Genomic DNA, 13,659 nt, shown 5'->3' on the forward strand with positions numbered 1-13,659 from the left:
GAGTAAGAGTGTATGAGAGGATGGGATGGTTAGGCAAAATGTATCTTCTTTATGTATTTTCCTTAAATTGGACTGATGGAAAGGACAGATGAAGTGGAAAATATGTGAGTAACAGGAGCTGGCAATTATTGAGCATCTATTATGTGCTGGAGACATTGCTAAGATAATGAGTGTCCCAGCTTGGCCATCTGACTGTCATATGGATCTCAGGCAAGCTTGAGGGCTTCAGGAGACCAGTGGGGACACTGTTAAAAGTCACTTAGTAGGAAGGACTGAGGAATTTCACCAGGGAGGGAGTTAGAGACTGCATTAGGAGCTGATGGCAGGATAAGAATAATAGAATGTTTTTTTGTTGGTTGCATCATTTTTGCCTTAGTGGACTATCAAATACAATGTTACATTTGCATACCATGATCACACCAGGGGAAAGGATTTTTATTCTCATTTATAGGTGAGAAAATTCATGCTCAAAGAGAGAAAACAAACATGTAAGGGCACCTCATTGATTTAAAACCTGTCTATGTGCACCATTGGAGCTGAAAATCACCAGAGAACCAAGTGGCCTGCTTTATGGTCAGATTCATGTTGTCAGTAAAACCTAGGTTTACAGATCCTGTTCAGGTGTCACCTCTGGAGTCCTTTCTGTCATGGGGTAAAGTCAGTCACTCCTCTGTAGTTCCATGGCATTTCGTATGGAGCTCCATTTTACTACATTTCACACTGCATTGTAATTCATTTACTGATCTATCTTCCAGCAAAATAAGCATAAAAGTTTGGAAATTTAATTTCCCCTGTTAAATCATGCTCCATACAGCCATCTACCTGTAAAACTGAGCCATGAGGAAAAAGGGGGTCGGTCCTTTATAGAACAAAGAGGTCAGTGATCAGCTTTAAAACCCAAAGCTAACTTTCTTGACTTCTTTAGCAAGGAAGCATCTTGGAAATCAGGGTCCTGGAGAAATAAGGGATTCTAAATTCTGAAATTCTCCTTCCAACAAATCAAGAATCCATACTGCCAACCATAACAGAGTTTCTTCCAGAATGTGAAAGGTTGCCTCTTTCTCCCTCGAGGCTGAACTGGGCCTGGTATCCCTGGAAGGAGGATGGAAGATGAGATGGGAGACAAGGAAGTCCATGCAAGAGAGAGAGAAGGAGGGAGAGCTTGTCCCTCCCTCCCATCCACTGATTGTGCAAAGAGGAAAGGAAACCGACAAGGGAGAAACAAGTGTTAAGTCGTATGTGCCCAAGATGTGCCCTCTCTGAAGTCCCAGAGGATAGAAGGAATGCTAGATAGTTTGAAGGGAACCCCCCCTCAAAAAAAAAAAAACAAAAAAAAGCATCAGGTTTTTTTTTTGGGGGGGGGCACAAGCCCCACACCAAGCTGAGGAAGCCACATCGGAGAACAACTGGAGTAATGTGTGCTTAGCAGAGCACTAAAGGTGCTGGAATTCTCCTTAGCTCCTGTGCTGCTGGAAGATGTTTAGACATCTGTGTGCCCTGCCTGAGAACGTGTACAGGCTGGGAGGTGGGGAACAGTCTATCTTGCAGGAATCACAAGGTTGGAAACCAAGTGCATTCACATCTGAAGGTTCACTTTATCAATGAGAATCAAGCGTAACTGGGAGCAGTCCACCAGAAGACAGAGACAACTGCTGGGAGGAGAGAGCAGCAGAGGCCAGCAGAACGCCAGACAGCAGCTCCGTGTCCAGCACAGCAGGTGTACATCCAACTACTAGCCAGCTGCCCCTAGGGACATTAGGCACAGGACCAACATCAGGCCACAAGGTCACACAAACCTCCTAGAAATCCACAGACCATCTCAGAAATGAGTGTGGGGATTGTGATGTCTGAGAGGCTGAGCATTTGTCCAAAAGCAACCGAATTATCCAAAGAGAGTTTTTAAACTGGAAGGGATTGGCAAGTTTTACATTTAGTCAGTCTTTTCCCTCCACCTACTGCTACTTAGCCAGCTGGAGGGTGTTGGGAGGAAGGTTCACTATAAAGATTAGATCTATATTATTATAGAATATAAAGAAAGTACAGTTTTTTGAACATCCAAGTGTAGCATGAATGAATCAGCATCCATTCTATGCCTATAATACTTAAAGCTTCTTCAGAGAAGGGATCTCTTTTTAGTCATCTTTACACTTCCAGACTGTAGCAGAATACTGAAAAGGTGTTCAGTGTTCCATACCCGTGTCCTGTGTCAATAAATGCACTTACTGGTGATAAAACTACTAGAGGTCACTTGTGTTGCCTTGCCCAATAACTGGCCTTTAGAAATTCATCCTTTCATTCATTGACTTGTTTTCAAATGTTTGATATATTTTTAGCATCTATCACATACATGATACTGTGAAGGAAACAAAGATGAATTGTTTCTGCATTTATTCAAACACTAGGAATTGATTCAGTGCTTATTAAGTTCCAAGTACACAGGTCCCACTTTCAAGGATTTTTACAAACTTGAAAGAGAAAATATATACATAAACAATTATCATATAAAGTAGAAAGTGACAGTTCCTATAAGAAAACTGAAGATGAAGAAATGAATAAAGGGTTCAGACAGGATCAAATACAATGTCTTCTAATCTTGCAAACATGGCTTTTACAGAATGTAGTTGAAGGAAAGGGAGAGAGATACGTCCCTTGCTTTCTGATGGTTTTGCCAAAGTTACTACCCTTTCCCTAGAAATTTCTGAATAAATCACCCCTTAATCTGCATGTAATTTAAAATGAGTATCAATGTGACTGCAAAACTGCCGTAAGCTTCTGATCTCTGCCTATGGGGTAGCTCCACTCTACAGGAACAGTCAGAGAGCTGTAACACTGCCAGAGCTGTAACACTGCTGCTTCAATAAAGCCATTTTCTTTTACCTCTGGCTTGCCCTTGAATTCTTTCCTGGGCAAAGCCAAGAACCCTGTGGGCTAAGCCCCACTTTGGGGCTCACCCGTCCTACATCACCTTCTGTGGTAGGCAGTCGTGGAGAATGCATTTAACGATGGTGCAGGAATGGGCATAGTAATGGAATTAAAGAGAGATTGACAATAGCTCTACTGTGTTCCTCTGATGATATGCAGGTGTTTATGTCCCATATCAGGACAAAAGTCTGACAGAAACTGTGCAGCACCCAACCAAATAGCTAGATTTGAACTGCTACATATTTAAGTTATTTTCTCAGTCATGGCAATAGGAAGTCTGGATCTAAGAAATCTGAAAGAGATTTGGAATATCATGTTTCCTTTGGGGGCAAGAACTTGTCTGGTTTTAAAAGCGTTGCCTTTTAATGTACTTTAAGAATATCATTTGAATAGTCATTAAACTTCCACCGTCCTGCATCAGGGACAGGTAAAAACAGTGAAAATATAGCCTTAAGAGCTGAGCTTATAGTCATAAACCCTAGCTCCTGGGACCCGTTTCTAATGTAAATAGGCAAGCTTTCTCTCTGGCTCATCCACAGAGGTCAACGTTTAAGTTGGCTACAAACTTCAGAAGTCTGCTTAGTGACCTTCTCTCATCTGTCCTACTTCTTGACTATGGAACCACACTTACGTGAAACCTGAGGGTGGGAGGTGTTTCTCCTGTGTCTCCATGGAGCTGACTGCAGACGTTTATCATCACGCTTACTGTACTGTATTCTAAGTGTTACTATAGCTGTCTGTTGCCTTATAGCAGGGCTCAGGTCTGATCAAGGGTTGTGTCCCTAGCATTTAGCTAAGGCATTTTTTTTTGTAGAGTTGGGGTCCTGCTATGTTGCCCAGGCTTTCCCCAAACTCTTGGGCTCAAGCAATCCTCCTGCCTGAGCCTCCCAAAGTGCTGGGATTGCAGGCATGAGCCACCGTGCCTGGTCTAGGGCATTTCTTAAATCAATAAAGTAATATATATGCTAAATCTACTCATATGGCTTAAACTTGAGATTCTAGACATATGAAAAAGTACAAACGACTTGGCCTTTCTCTGTATTTGATACAACTTAACCTACGGAAATTCAGAAAGAGTGAACTCAGAAAGGCCTGAGAGTTACATAAAGTGATGAGACTAACTGTTGCATGCATATGTTTTATACGCCCTGTGGAATTAGTCTCAAGGTTGGATATCACGCTGCACATTAGGGAGACTGGCATTTGTTTTGTATTAATCTCTACTAACATGCCCATGTCAGAGGAGTGGTGCAGAAAAGAAAATAATCAGTGTTGGAAGGATTACCTCCTTGTCCTTCACTCTTGATGGAAACTGCTTAAAGAATCTGAAGAGCTGTGAAATATGCACTGTGTGAAGGAGGGGATAAGGTGTCAGAGGCTCAGACCCCTCAGCATGGTTAGCAAGGATACGGGAAATTGTTCCCAACGTGAGTGAATTTTAATTACCAAACTATCATGTTTGAAGAGATACACTTTCTTCTTATTTCACAGAAACACTAGTTTAATCTGTTTGCATTTGAGTCTGTATGCCTGAAAAAAGATGAATAATCTTTGGATAAGAAGTCATACAGCTAGTATTTCTACTGTAATGGTTCATATAGCACAGTTATAAAAATAGCATAGCTTTGAAAATATATCCAAATGTCATTGCTAATCTCTCTCAAAGTCACAGCACAATCTATTCATTCTGCACAAGTCAAGATACACCAGCCTACAAATGCATCTTTAGAATAAAATCCTTATAAATCCAACATGATAATGCTACCATCTCTCTTTTTACTTTCTAATAAGGAAAACAGTTAGGTTTCTTCACTTCAATATCTTTCTTTCATCATCTTTTTCCTGCATAAATGTTATCATTTTTGTCAGTGTTAACTTTTTTTTGCTTCAGATTATAAAGCAAAGTTAGAAATATTTTTCCCAAAAGATATTCAACATAACTAGCCATTCTGCAAATACAAATTAAAACCACAGTGAAATATTACTACATGGCTTTTAAGTTGCCAGAAATAAAAAATAATGGTAACACCAAATACTGGTGAGGATGGAGAACCAATAGACGCCTCATACATTGCTGGTGGGAATGTAAAATGGTACAGCTGCTAAGGGAATTAGCTTGACAGCTTCTAAAAGTAAATATGCACTTACCATATGACCCAGCTATTGCACTTTTGTGCATTTATCCCAGAGAAATGAATACTTTATTGACACAAAAACCTGCACATGAATGTTCACAGCAACTTTATTTATAAAAGCCTAAAGGTGGACACAACACAAATGTCTTTCAACAGGTAAATGGTTAAACAAACTCTGGTTTATTCATACCATGGGACACTACTCAACAATTTTAAAAAAGAACAAACTATTGATACATGAAACAATTTAGAGGGATTTAAGGACACAATGCTTAGTGAAAAAAGTCGATCTCAAAAGGTTAAATACTGTATAATTTGGTTTTTATATAGCATTCTCTAGCTGACAGAATTGTATAGATGAAGAACAGATTAGTGGTTGCCAGTGACAGAGATGAGGGTGATGGGCTTCACAGGGGTAGCTCCAAGGGATTTCCTTTGTGGTGATGGGACAATTCTGTACCTGATTGTAGTGGTGGTTACATGAACCTATACATGGGACCAAAGTGCATAGAACTACACACACACACACACACACACACACACACACACACACGTGAAGGTAAAAATGTATGAAAAGTGAAATAGTTCTACAGTCAATATCCTGGATCTGTCATTATTCTAAGTAATAGAAAATGTCACCATTGGGGAAAGTTGTGTGAAGACTTCAAAGGATCTTATATTTTTACAGTGATTATAGATTTATAGGAAATTGCAACAATATTTCTTCAGTGATTATAGATTCACAGGAAATTGCAGCTCTCTCACTCTCTCTCTCTCTCTCTCTCTCTATATATATATATATATAAATAAAAGGAAAATATATACATATATTTTCCTCTCAAGCTTCATGTATCCATTGTTTGTGACATTTGTGCAGAAACTGAAAGGGCAAGGGGATAGAGCAGGGAGTGACTCTATGCCTTTTTGTTTACATCTCTGTTTTTGAGAGAATCTGAGAACAAGAACATTTGGTGCTCTGCCAGTTATTAATGAAATCTCTCTTGTTAAAACAAATGTGCTTGGGTCACATCCTATCATTTGTTTCCTAAGAAAAATATAGGTTTTCTTTTACCTACAACATTAAGTCATCCTGGCATCGAAGACCTTCTACAATATGGCCCAGCTTAACTCTTGGCTCTCGCTTCCTCTATTCCTTTTTGAGTACCTATTGATTCAATCTGTTCACATACCAGCCACAATGGTCTTTGAAACTCAAATCTGTCACATTACCTTGCAGATTAAAAATTTTGCAGTGGCTTCTGGTGGTACTAGCCTAAAGACCCAAACACTTGACCTGGCCACCCAGATCTGTGGGGGCTGACCCCTGCCTCTTTGTCTCACCATCTTGTGCCACTCTTCTCTTTGGTGTTTTTGCCCAGACATGTGACCCTGCTTGGAACCTCATCCTTGCCATGGTCCATCCCAACATAGGGGCTTGAACATGCTGTCTGCTTAGCCTGGATCTCTTTCCCTTCCAACTAATCTACTCAGTTCCACCATCAGTTAGTTCTTCAGGAAGATATTCCCCAACCTTCCAGTTTGGATTAGATTGCTTTGACAAACATTCCCAGATAACTGTGTTGATTTCCTTCAGAATGTTTATTCTTGATTATATCTTCATTCGTTTGGTTATTTGATTAAAAGCTGCCTTTCCCACTTGACTGGAAGCTCTGTGAGAATATGTACAGGATTTATTTTTGCATACAAGTGTATTCACCACCTAATAGTGTCTTGAACACGAAGTATTCAGTAATTACTTTTGAAGTGACTGTATTAATCAGATAAAAATAATTGTTCTCCAATCATATTCCTTGAGTTTTAGGCCCCCAGACTTCTGTCATAAGGTGTGTTTCATATGCAAAGTTATACCCACATTTTATCCTCTCCACATTTTATCCAATCTCAGAGACCCATCTGAATGGACACTTTCTTGACTTTTCATACAACTATCATCTCTGCCTCCTTTGAAAATCATGGCACTTAAGTGTCTGCTCTCTTGCCACACTTGGTGTTGCTATCATTAAGCTGTGCCTCTTATCCCCTTTAGAAGTTCATAAGCTCCAGTAGGACAAGGCTGATTCATTTCTCTTTATGTCACCTGCAGTAACTAGTGCATTTCTCAGATGCTAAATAAACGTGTCTTCTTTATGGATTAATATAAGTAAAACACATATTATGTGTTCAATTAATGTTTATAGAAACAAGGGAAAATTGTTTTAGGTACTTGTCAGTTCCACCAATCTGTAGTGAATAAAAGATTGGTGGAACTGACTAAACAGCACTATAAATAGGGCTCACAGAGGAAATGCCTTCTGTTCTGATCACTTATTATTTAATAGATTTATTTGTTATAGGTGGCAAAGCAGTTCTAGAACTGTTAGACTCAACTTGCCTTTTTACTTCCCTGTTTCTTGCTCAGTAAATTACAGTGAAGACTAATTGACATTTCACTGAAATAATTTTTCTTACTACAGAATTAAAATAAACCTTTTCATAGAATGCAGCATTAAATAGGGTGCCAAATGGCTAACTTGAGAAAGATGGCAGGATGGATATAGTGTCAGGTGTAGAATATAGGTTTGAATTAAATACCTGAGGATCAGGGGACCAGCTATTAAGAATAAATTGTCACTGTTCACAGGCAAAACACACTTGAAAAAAAAAAAAAAAAAACTCACTGAACTTAAACAATTTGTTGTAATTTTTTCAATGCTCAACAGAAAAAAAAAAAAAATACCCAAACAAATGCCAACTATGGTTCCAAACAGGAAAGTCACTCCTCATTTCCCCCTTAGGTCCTTTAATACATCTTGACTCTGGGCCAATGGGTCCAGTTTTGGTGTGAAGACAACATTCCTCCTTCCCTTTCCGCACCCTACCTCTATGAACATTCTGGGGGCTTCTAAATTTAGATAAAGGACCCTTGGGAGTTCCTGGGCTCCAAAATACTGAAAACCAATGTACACAATTAACTTCTTTAAACATTTATTGAGTATCTAGTATGTGCTGGGGTTTCCTCTAGGTACTAGAGATTCAAAGGTGAACAAGAAATTATCCTTGCTATGAAAGAGCACACAGTTTGGTGGAGTAGATGGGAATATGCAAATATCCTTCTTAGGTAAAAGACTGCAAATAGAGCTAAAAAGCAACACACCTCGGAAGACAAAAGAGAGAGAGACTTGTTCTGATTGTGGGGTTTGTTGATGGGAGGTGGGAGCTACACTGGGTGTAGAGACATTGTGGTTCTTCCTCCTGCATCCATCTGTCTCACCTCTCCCTTAATGGGTGACAGATATGTGACTGGATGGCATTGATCCCACCCTGACTCTATCAGTGGGTACTGTTCACTCAAAATGCCAGGAGTACTTCTATTGAGAAACATTCAGCTAAACCAGTGAGAGAAATCTCATCCTCTATTGATTCAGCTACTCCAGGTCTAAGCCAATTAACTCACAGCATTCCCCTTGGCCATTAGTGTGGCCTAATCAGAATACAGTGTCAGACTTTTATTCAATGGTTGTGGGCAAGCATCTTTTCTGTCTCTCATTGGACATGAAGGAAGAAGGACATGTACCCCCAATTTGTGCTCAAACCCATCTCATGACCATGAGAGGAGCCTGCTTTAATATAAATCTAGCAGAAGGGATAGTAGAGGGGAAACATGGGAAAAACGAAAAACAAAAATGAGCCCCTGATGACATTATTTGGCCAACTATCCTGAAGATCATCCTTTTTCTAGATGTTCCAGTTATGAGAATCAATAAATTCCCTTTATTGTTATTATATTATTATTATTATTACTATTATTTAAGAGATGGGATCTTACTATATTGCCCAGAACAGCCTTGAATTCCTGGCCTCAAGCAATCCTCTGGCCTCAACCTCCCCAGTAACTGGGCAGCTGGGACTACAGAGGTGCACAACTGTATGCTCAGCTTAAATTTCTTTATTTCAAAAGACAGTTTCCACCGGGCTTTCCCTTATTTATAATTTGAAAGCATCCTAAGGTACAGAGGACCTTGAAATAAATAGGACTTCAATGGGTAGGGGATGGAGGCGGAAAGGATATTCCAAGTAATAGAAACACCTTGAGCAGGGCATTAATTTAAAAAATGTAGCAAATTGTGTGTGTGTTTAAGAGAGAGAAACCTAGGTGTTTATGGGACATCTATAGTGGGAAATATTCTTACACCATTTCTAAGATGAGAAAGGGAAAGGGGAGGTGGAAAGAAAGAAGCAATGTTTTTTTCTAGTGACAACTTCAGATTGCACTGAATAATGAATGCTGATATACATAAACTGCCAATAATTTTTATTTCCATAATTTTTTCCAGTGTATTAGTATTTATCATAAAAACATATAATAAGATTTCAAAATTAAATGAGTGGTAAATTCACCAATTTTATGAAACTCATTTCATTTGTACACAGCATACCAAATTACTGGTGCTGTGTACAATAACAATTACATAGTTATGACATATCTAAAAGGTTTTTCCATTTTAAAGCTTTATTGTATGGAGAGGTGAATATGAAGGACATTTTAACTATCGCTGTTAAAGAAGACATACAGGCTGGGTGCATGGCTCATGCCTGTAGTCCCAGCACTTTGGGAGGCTGAGGTGGGTGGATCTCTTGAGCTCAGGAGTTCGAGACAAGCCTGGGCAACATGGGGAAATCCCACCTCTAGAAAAACTACAAAAATTAGCCAGGCGTGTTGGTGTGTGCCTGTAGTCCTAGCAACTTGTTGCTGAGGCCAGAGGATCGCTTGAGCCCAGTAAGTTGAGGCAGCAGTGAGGCATGTTTCTGCCACTGCACTCCAGCCTGGGTATAAAAGTGAGACAAAGGAAAAAAAAAGTTGTGCACTGAATTATTCTCCCTCTGGAATGTGCAGCCGTTGTGTGTGTGTGTGTGTGTGTGTGTGTGTGTTTGTGTGTGTTTTCTTAGAATTCATGAGGTCTTACACAAAATAAAGAAACTGTAATTGGGGAAGTCCTAGGTGATGGCTTAATCATATTTATAATTGGTGTGTTTATGTCTAAATGCTAATTTATGCATGATGCCATACCAGGTAGATTTATAAATTAATTTTAAAAAGTCATAGTCCTTGCTTTCAAGATCCTTAAAAATGTCCTAACAGCATTGACAATGTATAGAGAATAGAGAGTATGAGTATCCCCAAATATATTTTTTAACAAAAAGAAATGTAATATATTGTGCATGGGGGCATTTTGAGTCTCCTTTTCATCTTGGAAAAGATGAAAAAGAAACAAGAAGGCCAACTTTAGGGAGAGCAGGGCTCTAAAAGTTGGAGAAGAGAAAGTTCTAAAAGGGAGAGAAAGGATTTCATACAAGGAAATGTTTTTAAAAGGCAAGTGCCAAGAATGCACTCCTTCTGGAGTCTCATGGGGCATCTTGCTACTGCCTTGTATCTCTTCCAGCATCAGTCTAAAAGTCACAGGATGCTAAGGATTAAAGTGGCCAGACAGGCTCAGGTCTCCCTTACCAGTTATCTATTTTCTTAAATATGCACCTTACTAGGAATCTGATCGCACAAAAGCTCTTGGAACACAACGTGCATATGGAAGTGGTCCTGGAAAAATGCTACCATTAATTACTTTCATTTCAAGCTATCTTTGAAGTTCATATGAAAATCAGATGGTAGGAAAACTAAGTCAGGTTTAGATAGTTTCCCACCCACTGTATTTCATCTAAATTTTTTCAAGTGCTTTGCTGCTTATTTGTTTCTCCATTTTTGTTATTGCTGTTCATAAGCAAATAGACAAGATGGCAAGAAGTATCAAAGCTAAACTAAATCTAGTATGAGAACAATGTTTTGTTTTGTGTTTTATCCTAGAGCTTTGCAATGGTATGGAATTAATAATATTGTCATATAAAAAGAAGTGAAGATGAAACAAAAATAGTTAAGTTTATCATTTACAGTACAATGAGGAATATATATGTCTGTCAAAAATTGTGAAAATCAAAGGTAAACTTGCAATTTTGTGTGTGTGTGTGTGTGTGTGTGTGTTCATGTGTGTGAGAAAGAGAAGGAGAGGGAAGACGGGAGAGAGGAACACAGTAGCTATCTTCAGGCATAACACATTTTAAGAATTGAATTCTTGTCCCTTTAGGAAAAATCCTGTCCCTTCAGGTTGCAAATTTTACACGTTAAAAAAGCTAAAAGAAAAGATTATTAAGCAGTTCGATTATTTAATAAAAGTCTATTAACATTCTAAAAAGTTATGTTGTGATTAAAATTGATTTGTTTTTATATTTATTAATAATTCTCCTAACATAAGATTAGTTGACAGCATTCAAAGACAAATTTTTTTACATTGTCAATAGTAATTGTAATATATTCGAAACAAAGGGATAAAAGATGTCCAATTACACTTAAATTAAAAAAATTATAAGACATATAAAGTTCAAGTTAATTTTTATACAACCAGTTTCCCTCTTGTTGCAAAACTTACAGACTTATAGTATACAGAATCTGTATAGTACAGTCTGTATACTATAGTATAGTATACAGATAGTAACTTATAGTATACAAATTCTGAAAGTAAACTGAAAGTAAACTACATGTGGATAGAGGAAGTTGAGAAGGAAAGAAGAACCATTGGTACCTGGATACTAGTCAGCGTTGTGTATTGGTAAGCCTTGACCACCAGGTAATTTGCTTCCAGGTCTATGAGTCCCAAAATCATGTACTTCCACCATCTTCGTCGTAAAATTGCCAGGAGGTTTTCTTCTCCTGTGTTACAAAGTTAAGAAGAAATGGGTTAGGTTCCTGAAACAGACTAAATTGTATATTTAGAAGAATTCTAATATGTTGCAACATTATATATTTTTAACCTTATGTTTACCAAATATTTAAACAAATAAATCAAGGTATCAGATACCCACATGTTTTTACTTAGCAAATTATCTTCATTGTAGATTTGGCTTTTCAAGTTAGTTTCTATGCCAGAGGAAGACTGGGCAGGTTATTAGCTTACCATGCAAAACATCTTTTGTGTGTGAATAAAGGAACGATAAAATATTTACATCATCTGAAAATAAAAAGAAAGGTGTACCAGAAAGGCTGCATAAACACACACATTCCAAATCATCCTAAATTTCAGGATTGTGATGAAATAGATAAAAATGAAAAGAACCAAATAGAAAAAGGCTTGTGCTTGGCAGCAGTTCTGTAGTAAGACTCTGAGATGCTATCCTGAGTTCCTGATCAGCTTTGAATGTTGCATGCACTCTGGTGGTTTGTGGATGACGGGAAGAGAGAGGAAGTTGGGTCATCACTCTCGGATGAAAAGGAGTGCCATTTGAAAACACTTTTAATACTGCCAACAACTATAATCTTCACCATCTTGCATTTTAAACTGGTAGCATCAGAACAGCTGAATCTCATAGTTCTTCATTCTTATTTTGACATATATTTCAAGCCTGAGATAAACCTTATTTTTCAAGGTGGGGCAATCAGGATCAGGAACATAATAACTCTCTGTAGCCAACCTGTGGGGTCTTCATAGAGGATGTAGATATACAGAAATTCAGTGAATGGTGACTATAACCATATTTATGACTGTGTAACAAGGTATCCAGAGACAGAGATGTTTAAAACAAGAAATACTGATTATCTCTCAGTTTTTGTGGGTCAAGAACCAGGTTAGAGCTTAAATGAGTGTCTCCAGCTCAAGGTCTCCCAGTAAGTTGCAGCCGGTTGTCAACCAGGAATGCAGTGTGATCTGAAGGAATGACTGGGAAGGGACCTGCTTCCAAGCTCACTCACATGGCTGTTGGTGGGTGTTGGCCCCTTACCCCAAGGACCTTTGCACAGTACTGCCTCAAAACATGGTATTTGGTTTATCCCAGGATGAACAATGAATGAGAGAGAGAGAGAGAGAGAGAGAGAGAGAGAGAGAGAACCAAAGACGGAAGATCAGTTTTTTATAACCTGTTCTCAAAAGTGACACTTCTACTCTACTCTATTCTTTAGTAAAGGGTCAATAAGTCCAGCCCACATTCAAGGGGAGAGAATTCCATAAGGAAGTGAATACCAGGAGGCAGAGATCCTTGCAGGCCATCTTAGAGGCTGCCTAAACAGTGACACACATCTTTAGTACTAGAGATGTACTTCAGCTGGTCCTCAAAGCCTCAGCAGAACACTGGATCCTCAGCTGTATTTGGACCACTCTCAGAACCTTGAGCTACTGATTTCTGCTCTTAGCTGTATTCCAGTGACCATGATATGACGTGGTCTTTCCAACCCTATGGAGACATGTGAGCACAAAGCTTTCAGTTACATACAGACTGCCAAAGCATGAGTTGTGGCCAGTTGGCAATAGGAGGGAAGGGTCTCTTGACCTTTGGTGGTCAAATCAGTTTTCCAGCCTACTTTTTCAAGCCACACTTCTCATAGCCTTCAAGCCTTCAAGCATGCACAAAGTCTTTCTGTCTCAGGGAACTGCACTCCCCATCTTGCAAACTCCTATTCATTTTTCAAAATGTAGCCCTTCTCTGGTCTTTTGGCTAACCCCTTTCCTCAACTGGGCAATGCACATCCATCCCTGATTAATCCTTTCATAGGATTATGATTACT

At 38.9% G+C, this 13,659-nt stretch overlaps 1 protein-coding gene across 3 annotated transcripts in view; it reads right to left on the bottom strand.

Annotated features, from left to right (window-relative positions):
• SLC35F1 (solute carrier family 35 member F1) overlaps nt 1–13,659 on the bottom strand; it is a 400,531-nt gene that overhangs the window by 65,356 nt on the left and 321,516 nt on the right. For all 3 annotated transcript variants that reach the window (XM_050786549.1, XM_050786550.1, XM_050786551.1), the window contains one exon: nt 11,687–11,814. In XM_050786549.1, the coding sequence (XP_050642506.1) occupies nt 11,687–11,814 (128 nt within the window). The remainder of the gene's footprint in view (nt 1–11,686; nt 11,815–13,659) is intronic.

Source organism: Macaca thibetana, chromosome 4 (genome assembly GCF_024542745.1).
Source record: "Macaca thibetana thibetana isolate TM-01 chromosome 4, ASM2454274v1, whole genome shotgun sequence".
Lineage (NCBI taxonomy): Eukaryota > Metazoa > Chordata > Mammalia > Primates > Cercopithecidae > Macaca > Macaca thibetana.